The 18,534-nt window shown below is 33.7% G+C and overlaps 1 protein-coding gene across 2 annotated transcripts; it reads right to left on the bottom strand.

Moving 5' to 3' along the window:
- Positions 1-1,819: 1,819 nt before the first annotated feature.
- LOC108319848 (stearoyl-[acyl-carrier-protein] 9-desaturase, chloroplastic) lies at positions 1,820-5,553 on the bottom strand. 2 transcript variants are annotated; one of them, XM_052874928.1, is made up of 4 exons: positions 5,271-5,553; positions 4,274-4,345; positions 3,305-3,809; positions 1,820-2,691 (listed from the first exon to the last, which is right to left on the bottom strand). In XM_052874928.1, exons 2-4 carry the CDS (start codon positions 4,279-4,281, stop codon positions 2,131-2,133), a joined length of 1,074 nt encoding a protein of 357 aa, XP_052730888.1. In that variant the 5' UTR covers positions 4,282-4,345; positions 5,271-5,553; the 3' UTR covers positions 1,820-2,130. The 2 variants fall into 2 exon arrangements, with proteins under 2 accessions (XP_052730888.1, XP_017406629.1); XM_017551140.2 differs by lacking the exon at positions 4,274-4,345 and having other exon boundaries at positions 5,271-5,552.
- Positions 5,554-18,534: the final 12,981 nt, after the last annotated feature.

Genomic DNA, 18,534 nt, shown 5'->3' with positions numbered 1-18,534 from the left:
CAATTCTCTCATACTCTAAGTTTTGAGGTTGAGAGGAATTGGTTCCTCCCAATTGAAACCAATGTGAAATAAAGTATGTTCAATTGCATAAAATGATTTCACATATTATTGTAAAGAAAAATATTTTCCTTATTGATTATTGTTTTATTAAATAATGTTAGAAACTTTCAAAACTTAGTTTCTAAATTGGTGATATTATTTTGAAAATTATTATATTATTTTATGATAATTTATTATTTTTTACTATACGTATTTGACTTTTCATTTCTTTTTTCTTTACATCAGTATCGCATAATTATTTTAACTCATTATATTATTTTTTACACTTTTTATTTTATACCTTTCTATAATAATAATAATAACAATAATAATAATTTTTCAATTTTAATATTTTATTATAAATAAAAAGTTCAATTTCATTCTAATATAATTTTCATTACTTAAATTTAAATTTATATCAAATTTTTACACAGATAAATTAACAATTAAAACATTTTTTTAAATTTATCACACCCATCACCTTATTTATTTATAAATTTTTTCTTAAAATCTTTGTATTTATTTTTTAATTCAAGCAACACTATAAATCCTTTTTCCATCCCTTTAAATTCATTCATTTACTCTCCCTCACATTCATTCTCTAATTCAAACACTACCTTATTGCAATCTACAACTTCCACACCAAAATATAAAAAATATTAACCTCATAAAGAACTTGACCCTTATAAAATTAAATTTCAATAAAAATACTACGATAACAGGACTAGACTCAAACAAAAATGCTTAAATGTAAGATTCTTCTAACCCATCAACTTTCAAAAGTCACTTTATAAAAGTTTAAATTAAAAACAAAACTCTAATTTTGTCTATATTTCATTTTTTAAAATAAAGGAATATATTCTTAAGTTCAAACGTCAATTATTTAAAATAATAATTTGGTAGACAATAATAATCGCCCTTAACTTTTTCTAAAAAAAGGAAAAAACCACTAAAAATAACATACATTGAATTCGTAGCAAGTCAAGAAATACAATAAATACCATCACGGTAATGGATTGTTGACGTGGATTGATATGATGGTTATGAAGAAGGTTGATCCAAGAGCAACGAGTCATATGAAATCTGTTTAATGGTTATATACAACATAACGAAGAAAAAGAACACGAGCTGGTTGTAAACCAACAGCATAGAAGTTGAGGTATAAAGAGATCTCAATTCGAGAAGAAGAGGGTAGGCAAGGATCACATGGACGCGTTGTCCTGACAAACCCAATAGTTCGAAAATGGTAGAAGTGTTTCCCCATAGCCAGCAAACTCTGACCTGCTTCACTTTTCAAGATCCTTAAGTGGAAAAGGAAAAGAGGGGTTAATTAATTCACAGAGAAAGACGTTTCGGAGTGATAAAAGTTTGAAAATATACTTTAAAGAACTTAAAATGGAAAAATTTAAATCCTCAACAAAACATCTTTCTAATATTTTTAAGCATATAAAAAACATTAACCTAAAACACACAAGTTAAAATATAAAAGGCAGAATTTTTGTTTGCGTGCTTCTCACATTAACATAGCGTATGCAAATATGAATACATGAATATAGTAACAAACCATATTATCCCACCAAAATTACATGTAATCATTTGACAAAATCACACGCAAGAAGATTGCCTGGTAACCGTAGTGACAATTAATCTGGTTAGTGAGCATATTTCAGTTGGCCAACAATAATAAAGGGAGCATATCTAAGTTATCCTATTGCAAAATGGCAAATAAGCAAGACTCGGTCGCTACACCATCATCAAACTAACTTCTACTATGTAGAAATATATCCAACCACGGAAGAACTAAATTTCTTTATCATCAAAATTGCCATAGAAAAACGTTTTGCTTATGCTTCAACAGACATCACTACCACAAAGAAAAGGGAAACAAAAAATAGCATTTCTAATACTACAGTTGCCCCTAATTGCGTGACTTGCGAACCATGCAAGAACAACTGTTTCACCTTACAGTGACATATAACAGACCAAAAAAAAGGCAAAAAGAGAAAAAAAAAATGACATACTGAATCTTCAACTATTCAACATTTCTCAGAATGGTTTTCCAGGAACATTCACGATGCTTCCTTGGTGCATTTAGAGTAGTACTTCCCTGTCATGAATCCAACTGAACCGAATTTTTGATGACTCCTTGACTCTTGCTTGAGCTCTCTCCTCCAACCTTCTGATTCTTGGTGGCAGCCCACAAACGTAATCCTGAGCCTTCCTTCCCTCGCTTGATAGTCCTGTTAGATCCTCCACCTTCCACCTCCCCACCAGAAATTCAAGTATATCAGCATAGTCCTTGGCAGTATAGACCCCAATGCGTTGGGCTACAGCAGAGTAGTTATCAAACAGGTTGTCGTCAAGGCCATCATACATAAGATGTGCTGGCATGGCAATTTTCTTCCTCATCATGTCTGCAAACGCCATAACAGTTCCATCAGGGTCAACCTCAAACAGCTTTTCCACTATCTTTGTGTATGCAGTCTCATGGCGTTTCTCATCCGAGGCAATCATGCCGCAGATCTGGGCCAACTTTATATCACCATGCTCCTTAGCAAGCCTGGCTGTGTTTCCGTGGGATATGAAGGTTGCCCTCTCTTGAAATGAAGTGTAAATGAAACCAAGGTAGGGACTGTTCTCAGTCCGAGGATCCTATCCATCAATATCAATCAGTCAAGGACAATACTGGAAAAGTGAGAAGTGCAAAATAATGCTGAATGTCATGTACAAAATAATGCTGTATGTCATGTACGGTCTGTTTGCATAAACTTCTCCACAAACATCTCTATAGGAAAAATGAAATAAAATGAGCTTCATCATAGCTAAAAATTAGCTTATGCATTAGCTATTTTGTAGAAGCTCTCTCCTATTAGCTTATCTAAAAGATTTTTTTTTTCTTTTTAACTTATGCATACGGTAATTTTGGTTTATAGAGAAACTTATTCATTTTTTCTACACCTAAAAGTACAAGTAGAAAAATTTATAAGAAATTTCAAGAAAGTTGAATCCAACTCTAATAATCTAGACCTTCATTTTTAGAAGGTAGACCCTAAAATAGGTCAATGGCTTTCATGTGTATATTTTTGCTGACAGAAACACATTAATAACACTCGATGCATTAGGTAATAAAATTTATATTTCAGGCCCTTGTTCAACCACGGCCCAAATGTAGTAGCTGTTAAACGGCAAGTACGAGTATGTTTCATTATGAAAACTACAATCGCTGAAGACCAAGATAGACTACAGAAGATGTATAAGATCTTACCATTCCAGATCCAATCAAGTACTGAATTGTCTTCTCAATTTGTCTCATGTCAACTCGTCCACATAAGTAAAGATACTTATTAAGAAGATCACCGTGTCTATTTTCTTCAGCAGTCCATGCCCTAGTCCAAACTGCCCAGGAAGTAAGGCTAGCGCCTGTTTCATCACGAACTCCATCCAATGTATTTAACATTGTTTGATAAGTAGGAAGGGCTTCCTCCGTGATCATGTCTCCAACCAGAACAACAAAGTAATCATCAGGAAGCTCCTTTGCTCTCTCTCTCAGTTCTCTCACCTGCTCGTCAAATCCATCTGCAGAAGGATCTGGTAAAAAATCCTGTGGTTGCCAACATTTTTCTACAGGTTTAAGGAGAGTCAAGACGTTCTGCTCAGCCCAATCCTCCAACGATTTGAAAATCTCAATCTTCTGGGGAGGCATAGAATGGGTCACTTGAACATGCACTTCTCTCGGAGGCGTGAAAGGCTTCTTAATATTTTCAACCTCTCTACAAAAATTCAAATGACTTTTAGAGAAATAATACAGCAACTTCTCAAATGATCATGCTGGTAAATTTGATCTACAGAGTGAACAGTACCGTTAATAGCAACAACAATCATACAATCCCCACAGATACAGACCTATACCATTTCATGAACACCAATATCCAAAAGAATAAAAATGACTATTTTACATAATGGGCAGTTTGCAAACAAACAGTAAATCAGTTTCAATGCAGCAAGATAGATGTCCATGTCTATGAAACAAACTGGAGACACTAACAGGTCTGGAGTAAGGATGAATGGTGGGGAAATTGTCACTTCAATTAGGAGAAATAGTGTCATTTTTGGAAAATAAAGTAGGACCAGTTGATATCGAGATAAATCTAGTCATATGATCACATCGCTGCAGTAGCAGCATTGGACACCCATTTTTTTTGTATAAAAAGATAATACACCACCTGTTAGGTACCTGAGCATACCCAATTAGTATTCATTCCTAGCATGTGCACGGCTCACAATGTTTAGCGATCTACACAAACACCTATCAAAGTCACAAATGGACAGTTTCACCAAACGCGCATACATGTGTTATTCAAATTTCCATCCAAAAACCCCAAACAACCAGCAAAAAAAGCCATTAACAAGTCGGAACTGTTACCACTCTTTTTAATTCATCCACATCAAGATAATCATAATCAGTGAAAAGTTGGCAACAATCATCAAAGTAACATCCGAAATATAGGCTAAAAAGCAGAGACCACAAATGAAATCAAGCAGAAGATAACAATGACGCAGCAAGCATCAAAATCCTTAGTTTTAAAGGCACTCAACTCGAAACTGAAGAAAAAAAAAACCCAACAATGAAAGAAAACAAAAATTAAGTAATAAGTACTGCCATCACTAAACAACAATTTCCCACAGTGAAAGTAAAACATAAATGTAAATAGGTTGAAAACGAGAACCTTAAAACATAAATGTAAATAGGTTGAAGACGAGAACCTGAATACGAGAAAACAACAGAATCGAACTCACAAAACACAAGTAGTCTTTGTGGTAGACTGAAACAATCCCTTACCAATCCCCACCAACCCCGAGAAAAAAAAAAAAAGGGCGCACACCGAACACGAAAAATAAGAAAAAACCCAACAGTGTGTATTGTATGAAATTGAACCACTCCACCTCATCCATCAGATTGCGAAAAACAAACATGTGGAATAACATTTTGTGCGAAGAATAGTTGATGGAGAAAATAAAAAAGTGAATTCGAAAACAAACAAACTAAAAAAACAAAACAAAGCATTAAGAATAGAGCGTGGTTTTCAAAGTTGTTAGGTTTGGTTTGAGACATTAGAGAGATGGAAAAAACAGAAGAAAAGGGAAAGAGTGAAAAATGAAGGAAGTGAAAAAAAAAGGAGAAATGCATGAATTGAGTTAAGAGAAGAAGATCTGAGAGAGATAGAACTGACTTGGAACCAGAGCGGAGGGTGGAAGCCATGCGGAACTTGGGAGATCTGAGACTAGCCATCTGAGGAAGGGCGAAGGTTTGGGTTGGCAGAGGATTCAGTCTGAGAGCCATTCTTGGTTCTTATGTTTCCTGATTGGAAGACGATGAGAGTGAAAGAGATTTCGACAAACGAATTAGAAATTGTATGAGAAGAAAGAATGAAAGAAAGCAAGCCAAGAAGAAGAGTGATGTGAGGCAGCAAAGGAGGAGAGCAGCGAGTGAAAGGGAAAGAAGGGAACCACTTAATGGATGGTTTAGGCGCATCGATTCAGGGATACCTTCGTCTTTTCCCCTCCCTCCCTAAAACCCTCCTCTTTTTTCCTTCTAATTACTCTATTGCCCTTCCCTCTTTTACATTAAATCTAACGAACAACTACTATCAATTTTGTTGCAATAATTTTTGGAATATTAATATACATAAGGTCTGAAGAAATGTTAGATAAGCAACTTGGGTGATGAAGAGAATATTCTTACTAGGTTTTTAGTGAACAGATTTGAACGGGGACGTGAAAGTATAAAGGATTAGTAATATATCTTTAATATATTATTTTTTAAGAAAAATTCTGTAAACTTTTATATTGGTTTAGTTTTTATTTAATAAACTCCACTCATTTTTTTCAGTTTTAAATTAACTTTGAATAATAAAAATATAATAATATGGATACTAATCTTTCTGAATTATATTTCCCAAAGAAATATAGTTAATAATGTGATATTATTTTTTTTTATTATAATAGTTTCTTACCTATTAAAGGGGGTGAGAAGTAGTTAATGAGTTGAATCTATAACTCAAATTTAGGAGAATGTCAATGTTTGATTGGATTGTACTAATATTCTAAATAAGTAGTCTTTAGAAAATCTTAAAACATGAAAAAAATTAGTGTTTTCACCATTTTTTTATTTTATTTCTTTAATCTTAATTATTTATAGTTTTGGTTGCTTATTATTTTACATAGTTTTTTTAATTTTTAATTGATTTAGTTTTATTGACCTGGTACTAATCACATCCCTTAATATTTGGGTATTTGGTGTGTTCATTTACCATAATATATTTGTTTTATGTCTATTATTTTATATAAAAAATGTTATATAATCAGTGAAAATATTTTCAGAACTTTTATAAAATTATAAAGTTTTGATACTGCTCTTTCTACACCCTTTTATAGCTCAAGCTTCAACTTATGCAAAAACAAATAAAATTAGGATAGTTATTACAGGCTTTGTACACAATCGAAACAAGATAAGTACTAATTAAACATTGAAAATCACTAATATCAACCACTTGTGAAAAACTTTTTGTTTAATCCAAATTGACCAAAGGATTTAGACAAGAAATATTGTTGAACACATACATTTTAACTGACTAAAGTAATCAAATAATTGATTGAAAAACTAACATAATATTTTATTATTATCACAAAGCGAGTTTTAACAAACACAATCAACATTTTTATCAAAGATTAATCAAGATACTTTAACATTGACAAATTAATTGATTATACACTCTATAAAAATTAATTTTGTTGTGCAAATTCAACTTATGCAAACATGAAGAAATTGAAAATTAATAAAAGAAAGGATAGTAGTGCACAAGAATTTTTATATTGGTTCACTCATAAGAGCTACATTTAGTTTAACCAAAGGAACCTGAGCTTTGCTTTCCACTATAACAAGAAATTACAATAATTCTTTACACACAATTTCTTGAAATACAGAAAATCATACACTTCTCGAAACACCCTCAAGAGGAACATACCTAATAGCAAAACACCCTCTTGCAAACCTGAAATTACACCAGAAATAAAAAACAACATACAAGACATATAATTGATAAAACTTGGATGATTAGTTGTCCTTAGTTAATCAAAGGATCTTCTTCCAAAATCAATATAGAGACAATCACAACTTTAAACTCCACGAACAATAACTCATATTGCAGCTCCTCTAACTCTCTTGAAAAGTGTTTTGTTGATTTCGTCAAAAGATTTTTCAAGGTTAAAAAGTCACCATTAACAAGGATTAAAGATGAGAACATATAGTCTATTTTGATCAACATATTAAATCAATTGAAAATAACGATCAATCAATTGATTTTACTTAACTAAGTTAAATCAACTGATTATTAGTTATTTAAGCCGATTTGATACATTGGTCATATACATTAGTCCAAAAACATAAAGATTAGACCTCAATTAAGCTAGGCCCAAGATTTTATTCTCATGGACCAATATTTTTCATAAATAAAAAGAATAAGTTTATTTTGGACCTTGTATTTTTGGACCAACTATTATAGATTTTACGGGCCTTATATTGGGCCTTGTTTTGGGTTTTTTTTGTAGTTTTAGGCCTAAAGGTTGGGCTTTGTGTGTGAAACATGTAAGACCTGTGAAAAATATAGTAATTAGAAACAAAATAGACTTTGATATTTTTGGGCTTGGTAATTGGTGTTTTTGTGTGTACATTTTGGTTAGAACATAATTGTTATGTTATTTTTTGATTTTATTTTAATAAAGTGCAACACATGCTTTCGTATGTTTGTTGGATTGTGATATGTGTGTGTTATTACCTGATGGCATACCTCTAGCCATGACCTAACACATTCATTAAGAGTTGGATTCATCTATGGAAGATGGGCCTAGACTCTTTCTCTTGGGCCATCTTAAGCCATCATGAAGATTTAGTTGAGTAAAAATATAATTTTTGGGCCATGTATTTTGGGCCAAGTAATCTTGATTTTATTTAGGCTTTGCATTATGGGTCAAGTAATCTAGATTTTTTTTACACTTTGTATTATATACCTAGTAGTGTAGCGTTTTAATTGGGCCTTGTATTTTGGGGCAAGTACAATAAGGTTTTGACCACCTAAGTCAACATTGGGCCTTAAGCACAACATTGACCAAGGTGGACGTCCAAATGGGTGTATTGACCAAGGGGTCAACATTTTTGGCCAAGTTTGGAGACCAAGGGGCTTTTTCGTCCTAGACATGTGGAGGCACCCTATTGGAGAGTTTTTGCTCCAAGTTAGTGCCATGTGTCACTTAAGGAATTGAGAGCTTTTCCATAGGTAGTGGTCACATGTCATCCTCTCATTTGAGAGGATTTTTTCCACTTGTCTCCCTCCTATTGGAGAGGATTTCTCCTTGCTCTCCAAGCCAACCAAGGTGACTCTTTTAGGTTAAAGTTTATACCCATTATTTAGACACTTTAGCCTATAAATAGAGGTGTTCTCCATCATGTAATTACCTTTGGAAATAGAGTAAAGTTATGCTGCCATTTTGTGCATACAACCTCTTCTAAGGTCACCTTAGGCTAGAGCAACTCAAGTGGCCTCCTCTAGCCACCTTCCTCCAAGAGTTGGCCTAACCTCTCTTAGAGAACCCTAAGCACTTCATCTTTCACCATTCAATACACCAAAACCAGGAACCTTCTACCTTCATTCACCACCATTCCGCGAACCTCCATGAAACTATGAGCTCCTTGGTCTTTTTGGCTTGGTTGCTTTTAGATTTGGCTTGTCTAAGATATAGCATTGCCATCATTTGGTATCAAGAGCCTTGGTTCTTCAAAGAGCTAAGTTTATTGGTCTTGATCCTTGGTTATTTTCGTGTTGTTTATTGCATTTCCTTTACTTGTCTTTTATTTGTTTTTACTTGATCATATTTTGCGTTTTATGGTTCTAGTTTGCTATCTTTTGGAACCATTCTATTTTAACCATTAGGTTTCCATTTTTTGCTTTGTTTATGTGTTTTTAAACTTTTTTTTGGGTATTTTATTGACATATATTTGGTGCATCTTATTGCTTGAATCATTTTAAGTTTTTAATTCATCCATGTTTGTCTAGAGTGATATGTAGTTCTTTTCTTGTCATTTTTCTTTAGTAGTACTTTGAAAAATCATAAAAAAAATATAACTTGGATTTCAAAACTACACCATATACAATCATTTGAGGGTCTTATCTTTGAAGTTTTGGGTTAATACTTGCCATTAGATCATTGGTAAGCTTCCATGAAAGAAGAATTGCAAATAGAGAATACACATTACAACACCATCACAACACAAGCAAACGAACTGAAAAACGAAAATGAATTGGAAACAAAATGTTGAAATGCAAATAGAAAACGAAATTAAATACAACAACCAAACTCAGAAAACGAATTTAAACATAGAAACAAAACTTAGAAAATGAAATGGAATTTGAAAATTGGGAATGGGGAAATTGCAGAATAGAGATAAACGAAATTGCCATTGGAAAACCATATGGAAAACGAAAATGAAATTAAAAGACGAAAACAGAATTACTCTGAAAAACGAAATTAGAAAACCTAAGGTGTAGAGAATGAAGGAGTCTAAGGGTGGCTGCTGCCTGGGCACAAGACTCTAGGTTAGCCCTTAAAATGGGCTTTTTCCAAATCTACCTAAAAATGGGTCCAAAACCTAAATCTGGTCCATAAATGATGTGACAATATTCTTGTTGTCCCAAAATATAATTCCAAAATTTGCCCTGAAAATAATAATGGAAATAATTAAACTCAAATAATTCAAATTAATTAAAATATGAATTACTCGTCAAATTAAGTGCAAATATCAAGACCGAGGAAATATTGGTCAAATTAAGCACAATTTTCTAATTAAATCTAGTACAAGAAGCTAAGTGAATGGGAGAAAATATTGATTCAGTAATAGGTTTTGGATGACTTAAGTGATGTGATGTAAGTATTTGAGTCTGTTTACAAGGGGATGTGAGGCTTGAGTGCATGTATGATATGTTAAGTATGTTTTCTCGTGGTGTGGGGATGATGTTTATGTGTTTTGAATACTTGATATTTGTTTAGAATGAGTTTGAGTTCAACATTAATCGATTATCGTAAGTAATAATCAATTATTTGGGCGAGTTTTATGAACACCCTCAAATGGATGGTTAAGTTGAAGCCTTGAACAAGATCATAGTTTTAGAACATAAACACAAGCTAGGTGAAGGAAAAAAGCATGGGCTAAAAGGCTACTAAAGGTGTTTTTGGCGTGTCGATGCTCACTATACATCTTAACTAAGGAAATCTTATTCAACTTGACTTAGGGGACAAACACAATTATACTTATTGAGGTAGGAGAGCCCACTCTCAAAAGGCAAATGCAGAACATGACCATGAATGTCGGTCAAATCCAAGGTGAATTAGATAACTTAGCCAAGAGGAGGGAGGTGGCAATTGTACGAGCAGAAGCCTACAAAAGGATGGTCACTTACAAGTACAATAGTAAGGTCAAGATAAGAAGCTTTGCTGAAGAAGACCTGGTGTGGAGGAAGACGAACAAAGCTCAAAATAAAGCAACATAGGGAAAGTTCAATGCCAACTAAGAAGGGCCACTTAGAGTCACTAAGAACCTAAAGAATGGGGCATACTGACACTTGAAATGCTTGAAATGCTTCACACCTTAAAGCTTTATTTGAGTTAATGTTGAATGTACTGAATGATGTATTCTTTTCTACCACCAATATTTTCCCCTAAGGAGGTTTTTGGCCAAGGAGGTTTTAATGATGCACCTCTATCACAAAAGTCTTATTTATCTACATGTTTTATTTTCAGAAGCTTAGAGGGTGCGTTCAAATTTGGAACCCCTCCCGATGACACAATTCAATTGGCTAAAGGTGACTTTTAACAAAAAAAACCTCTCTCGATCTTGTAACAATTGGTTAAGGGCATGTTCACTAGTAAACCCCTCCCAATTAACATCAAAATTTTGGTCAAGGTTGAGTATCACAAAAGTGAATCAGTACCAAGTCTTACATTAAAATAGGCCAAGGCATATTTTGATTATGGAACCACTCCATAACAATAAAAATTCGTGAAGGAAGTCGGACGACAAGTTAGCAAAATACCTAACAATATACCCATAACGATTAAGCAAAGGCAAATTTAGAAAATTAATGCTCGAAAAGAAAGCATTAGTATTAGAAGACAAATAATTATCAACTTTTAAAAATAAAAAGCAAAAGACAACTATGAGTTCTTTTATGTGGTATGCTAGTCAACAACCATTCAATTGAGCACAATCTATTCAAGAGGGACTACAAGATTGACATCATTAATAAGCATCTCATGGAGAAACATCAATTCCCCATTATAAGAGACTTTACACACATTAAACCTACCCTTGTTGAGTAGGATGTCATAGAAGTATGATGCTTGGTCAAGGTTTGTTGGCCTGTGTTGCCCAATTACTTCTCACTCAGTTGTTTCAAGCTTGTTTAACAAGGTCATATTCTTCTTAGTCAACTTAGCCATCCACTCCTTGTCCTTTTGACGACAAGTTCCAAGCGCTTCTCCTCCTCAATCAATTTGGTTAGCCTGACAGACATATCTTCCTTACCCTTAGAGTACCCAACATGAGCCATTACTGCATCCTTCAAATGGGCGGGTGAAAGTAGAATTACCTTTGAAAGCATAATCTAAATTCTTTTGGGAGTCAGCTAACTCTTTCTCTAAGCGAGTTACGCCCACCAGATCACCTCTAGGGGTAACTCGTTGGCTAAAAAAGGTCGCTCAAACACTCGGCTTGGCAAGAACGTCTAATGTGTCTACCTAATAAAAGACCATTGACGAGTTCCTTCTCAACCGAATTAAGGTTGAAGGATACCTTATTACTGACCCTAAACTCAGCCCCAAAGATCCTTCCAGCCAAGGGAGCCAAAGTCTCATCACCTCGATGACTTCGCTTTGGAGAGCGAGTTGAGGAAAACTTCTCGTCGTACCTTATCTTCTTATCCTTTTTCATCTTGCCCTCATCCCACCAATCCGACTTGGAAGAGGGAACTACCTTCAGAGGTGAAACATTAAGGATTAGAGGATCATCCTCCTCGACATGAATGACTGCTTATCTGAACAACGATTTTAAGACGAGTACGATTAATGTCATGTGAAGTCTACACCTTCCTAGAACCACTAGGCTACACGAGATGCATGTCTAGAATCTTCTTAGAGAAGTCTATCTTTTTTTGGATTAGCAGCCGCCATGACATTAAGAACAAAACAAAAAATTTAGCGAAGTTAAACATCGGATGGAAAGCGAAGCAAACGAAGGAAATCTACTTACCAAAAAATCATTACACATATTGTAAGAATTATAACAATTGAGGAGCTATTTGGTTGAGAGCTTGCGATGGAGTTGATGGAGCACTTCCAACGCTGGCACCTCCTTAGGTGTCATCAAAGTCATGCGCGACGAGGTCAACTGAGCATGAGACTGAGTCCAATAGAGGGGGAATACAACTCAATTGTTGGTGTAAAAAAAGTACCATCGATCGACATCCTTTATTGCAACTTAAAAGAAATCAAACTTAAACCTGTTATATGAAGCAAAAAAGAGTTTAAGGAGTCACTTATCTGATTCACTTATTAAGGACACCCACTCTTTCTTATCGTGCGTGCAAGTGCAAGTGCAAAAATGATGGAGGAACAAAGTAGGCGTTGGGGTCAGATCTAACACCATGCACAAGATCCAAAAGGCTTGTATAGTGGCCCAACCGTTCGAGTGAAGTTGGGTCAGTGCAATCTTCAACGCTCATAGCACCCCACCTAGAAGTCATCAAAAGGATTCCTAATGTGTAGGTCGGTGAAGAAGCAAGCGTACACGAAGAAGAAGCCCAACTTTGAACTCCCCCTACCATGACACACATGCTTATTCCCATTGTGCACCAAAAGGTTCACCACATAATCCTTTATGTTATCGTTGAGAACATCCACCCACTCGGCCAAATCACGCAGGTCGTTACCTCATAGAAACCCGAGTAACGTATTCGCGAACCTCGTGGGAACCCACCCATAACCTAGAATCATCGACAAATTAATCTCACCCCCTCGCCGACTGCGTCAACCTCAACCTCTATTGTCTCACCTTGGGCAAGCTCTTTAGGAGCCTTGCCCTCATTCTCAACATTTGTATTTACATCTGTAGCACTAATATTGATGAACGACACGCTCTGCTCGGTTGACTCTTGGATCCAAAACAAAGACCCAAGGGACGATGAGGACGAGGTAACATTATTAGCATACCCCCGACCCTTCCAACCAAAAGGCTTCTCAAACAAAGAAAGACGAACGATTGACATTATTACCTTGAGAAGAAATTATCGGTAGAATAATATAGGCCGACTAGTCAGAATATTAAAAGTAGCATACCAGTCTATAAGTCGATCAATCATGTTAGTCATCGATCTCGAATGTGACCGATCAGTTGACGTCTAATGCGATTAATGAGTCTAAAAGCAACTTAATGCAAATTAGTTAAATAATTGTATCAGGGTATAAACGTGTCATAATTAGATTAGTGATAATTAGTAGTATAAATAGGAGGTCCAAATAAGATTATTTTTTAAATTGATTATTGTATTTAATATTATTGTGTCCACACAACTACTAACTTAAGTACAAGAGTTGTTCCTAAGAAACACACTTTGTAATGGACAAATCAGAGACAAAATAACTAGAAGCCAAACCATCAAGAAAGTGAGAGTGTTTGACCAATTTTGTAGAAACACTATCCCAAATTATATATTATATAATGTTAAATGGAAAAAAATAAAATGAATGTATTAAAAATGTGATTCATAACTTTTGTTTTAAACAGCATGTGTGTGGTTAATTTTGTAGAAACTTATATAATGTTAAATGGAGAATACCAATGAATGTATTGAAATTTGTTAATGTGGTTCATATTTTTTCTTAAAATAGAACCTTTAAATAGAACGTGTGGTTAATTTTGTAAATAATAAGATAGATACTAGATATGTGATAGTTTTGTGAATATATTAATTTCTCTAAGCACTTCAAAGATCATATAAATATATTACAAGATAAAACAAAAACCAAATACGTACATCAAATAAAATATTTTACTACATAACGTTATAAATCAAAAAAATTAAATTATAAGAGATATTTTATTAACAGTTTGAGTACAAAGATAGCATGAATTAAATGTTATAAAATTATTAAAGCCATATATTTTAGTTTATGTGCTTATAAGTACAAACGAAGCAACTAATTTTATAATGAGTTCTTCACATCTCTACAATAATTTGAGAATGAAAAGTAGAAAGAAAAGAGAGTAATATCTGAAATGGAAAATGCAGAGTTATAATGGCTCTGTGTAGCTGTGTAGCTACTACAGTGGTAAATGTGTATTTATCAGAATTTGATGAGTGTGTTCCCACTTTAGCAAAAATAGTTGATGAGTAATGGGTGGGAGAGAAAAGGGTGTTTGTCCATAGTCAACCTATGCATTAATTATAACCCTTTCGATAAAATCAATGTTCTTCAAACTTCAAATCCATCACTCTTCTTTTCTTACCACCAATGTGCCTACAAACTCTTAGGAACTCTATATTTAGCAATGCCTCAAATGCACCCAAATCACATGCCTCCTCCAAAAACAACTTTTACAAAAAATAAAAATTAACTATACCCTATTTAAAAATTTAAAAAAATTAAAAATTGTTAAATTTAGTTTTTTCCTAGACTAATTTTAGTTTATAAAAATAATTACTGATTTTTATAACGAAATTTCTTCAAATTTTCTTTTATCTATCTACTCATGGGATGAATATTGATTAAGCAATTACTATGGCACGTGGTAATCAATGTTAAAATTATTTATTACGGTGAGAAATATACTTTTTATGATATTTTTTAATGTGTTTCTATATGATTTTTAATTCTTTTAAAAATAGGTTAAGGTTAGCTAGACACAACACAATATAATTGGTATTCTTCTTCTACTTTTTTCCGTAAGATTAAATGCAGTGCTTTGTGATTTTTGTAAGAACTAATTCAAGATATTTCATACATATTTATTGTTCCACAATATAATTTTAGTAATTTTATCACATGTAGTTAATTTTTATAGTTGTTATTATAAATTACACAAAGGTCAATATACACTTATATTTTTGCATATATTTTTTAGAATAATCAATCCATGCACTATCCATGTATATTTTCATTGAAATACTATTTCACAATATTTTACTAATTTTGCTTCATCTTTTAGATATATATACATATATATATATATTAATAATTCGATATCTGTATAAAATAATTATAATTCAGTTTTAATAGTGTAATGTTGTCCTACTTAAAATAATGATGTGTGACTTATATAATCTTTATAAAACGTGGTCGGCGTTAATTTTAAGGAAGAAGAAAAAAAAGAAGAAAAAGAGTAATATTAATTTATATCAAAGTTAGTTAATAGCGCATGAAAAACATTATGCTGAATTCAAAGCAATATTTTAATTAGTTTAATTATCTAACAATAACATGTTTCATTGGATAGACTTATTTGCAAAGAGGTTTTTATTGGACGGTTACAGAACTCTTTTCCTCCACATTTATGATCTGAAATAAATCTGTTTGACTTAAGATGCCAATTTAAATTTGCATCCATCTTTATAGTGAAAATCATCTTCAACTTTTTGCTTTGAAAATGAAAGATAGGATATCATAGAGTAATTATTTATATTATTATGACGTATTATTATTTATGGAAATTTAATACGAAAATGTTATTTCGTGTCATTGAAGTATATAAATAAAAAAGGGAATTGAATTTAATAAGATAAAATAATTATAAATTTTGAAACTTAGAGCTAAAGTATACTGGTAATAAAAATATTAAAAATGAAAATTTTATTATTATATATAAATATATAATATTAATTTTATAAAATTTGTTTAATTTTAAGAGAAATTAACTATATAAATCAGCTATAATTATTGTATGATTCTTTTAATATTAATTTATATAATAAGTATTATTTAACATATCATCTTAATATTTTTAGTTATCGGGGCACAGAAATTTAAAGTATTTCATTGATTGAAATATTAAAATTAAACAATCATTATCTTTAAAATCTCTATTATAATTTTAAATTTTGTACTTTATATAATATAAAATTATTTACGTAAATTAAGTATAATTTCTTTTTTTGAAAATTTATATTTAAATTTAATAAAAAAATTGTGATTTAAGCATAATATATTATCAACCTCAAATGTTAAACCTGGAAAATAGAGTATAAAGAGTTATAATGTTTTTAAACAATGAGATTATATTTTTTTAATATCAAATATAAATTTTATAGATAAGTTTCATTTTTTAAAACTAAACTCAACCCTAAAATCTCTTTACCTTCTTTCTAACCCTTCTTCTCACTTGGTTGTTTGTTTGATGATCAGAAAGTTCCTAAAGGTTAAGGACAACAAGATCTTCCTATCCAATCTATCAATTTGAAAAAAAGAGTAGGTAAATATATGCTCTTTTCTAGGGTTCCACGTTTCTTCTTTACATGTGGCTATTTTTCAGTTACATGCCTCCTCTAAGTTTTTTTTAAGTTCTTTGTTCGTCAATGGTAGTAACACTAGTACAATAAGAAGAAAAGACACCGGTTATTTTTTATTATTGGCATCGGTTTTGCAACCGAGGCATATGTGGGCGAGGTAAAAAGGACAGACTTTATGCCTCGGTCATGGACTGAGATAAAACTAGATAGGAATATGTCTCGGTTCTTAGATAACCGAGGCAATATCCTTTTTTTTTCAGATGCAACCTGTTTTTCAGTACGCAACCAGAAACGGAGTGGTGCAAGTCATTGTTTTCACGCAACCGGAAAATCCCAATCTCAATCCCAATCCGAGATCAAAACAGACCTAACATTTCCCAATTTCTGAAACCCAAAGTGCTTGTGATTATGAGTCTTCACTGGCCTGGCCTCAAGAACAATGCCAAAATCTACAAAATTTCACAGATCTAACACTGTTAAACTTCATCTTTATTGTAGATGAACACCTTCTGCAACGAACCAGGAAGCTCCCTTAGGGTTTCTAATCACACAGGGCTTCAACGGCTGGAGGAAGATTGTCAGTCTAGGGCGGCGGCGACATTCCATTAAGGGGTGAGAGGGTAGCGACGACTCGCGGTGGATCTGGAGCGGTGGATGAAGATGAAGATACAGAGGGGAAGAATGGCGGAGGGCTCGTCGATCTGGAGCGCCTTGGCGATGGCGATCTGGAGTGGTGGATCTAGAGCGGCGGAGGCAGCAGCGACGGAGGCAGTAACGATGGAGGGCTCGCCGATCTGGAGCGGCTTGGCGATGGCGATCTGGAGCAGTGGATCTAGAGCGGCGGAGGCAGCAATGGCGGAGGCAGCAACGGCGAAGGAGGTACAACGACGGAGGCTACAACAGCGAGAGAGGGGAAGAATGGGAGAGAATAGAGAGGAAGAATGGGAGAGCACGGACAGAGAAGAAGTGAGAGCACGAGGAAAGAAGAAGATGTTGGGCTGTGGAAATGAAAAAGATCAAAGAAATGAAGAGTTAGTAGGACCACATCATGCCTCGGTTTTCATCAGAACCGAGTTAGTAGCAATTGGCAGGTCTAGGTGGCAGGAGTTGTATGCCTCGGTTTCGCCTAGAACTGAGTTAGTAGTGCCCTTTAGGCATCGGTTGATGGGCAACCGAGTTAGTAGCTCTTATCAGACCCATCAGCTGTCAGGTGGAGCAGGTTTGGGCAGAGTTTTATGCCTCGATTTTACGTAGAACCGAGTTAGTAGCATGCTTTAAGCACTGGTCATGGGACAACCGAAGCATATACTTAAGCTATTATTACGAATCTGCCACCGCGTTTTTATACGCTTCGGGTTCGCTTAAACCAAAGCGTATATTGCGCTTTCTAATCCCTTTTTTTTACTAGTGTAACTACATGCCCTTATTATGTTTCTATTTCTTGTAGGTGCGATAAGTATCCTTAAAACTATGAGAGTAACTTTTGGCCTTTTAGAGAGGTTAAGCTTCGAAAAGGTAAGGGAAGCTAATTACCATTTTAATATTGTTAATGTTTGATAAACTATATTGCATGTTTGTTGTAGCCTGAATTTGGATGACATGTAGAAATTATGTTTTAAATGATTTATTAAATGTATTGGTTTCTGTATTGTTTGGTTTATTTGGTTTGAATGGGTAGTTTTGGTATGTTGAATATTAGTTGGTTTATTAATGAATTTGAGAGTCTAAAATTGGCATGTCTGAGCTGATGAATTGTTACAAAACTTTGGTTTGGAATAAATTAGAAGAAGGGTGAGTTTGGGCATAAAATGGGGGTTTTGACTGGTACAATTCTAAAATCATGATTTTGGGGAAAGCCTGCGGTTTTGGGACCATTTAGAACTTA

Source organism: Vigna angularis, chromosome 1 (assembly GCF_016808095.1).
Source record: "Vigna angularis cultivar LongXiaoDou No.4 chromosome 1, ASM1680809v1, whole genome shotgun sequence".
NCBI lineage: Eukaryota > Viridiplantae > Streptophyta > Magnoliopsida > Fabales > Fabaceae > Vigna > Vigna angularis.
The sequence above is the reverse complement of the archived record's forward strand: the minus strand, read 5'-3'. Positions and strand labels throughout refer to the sequence as shown.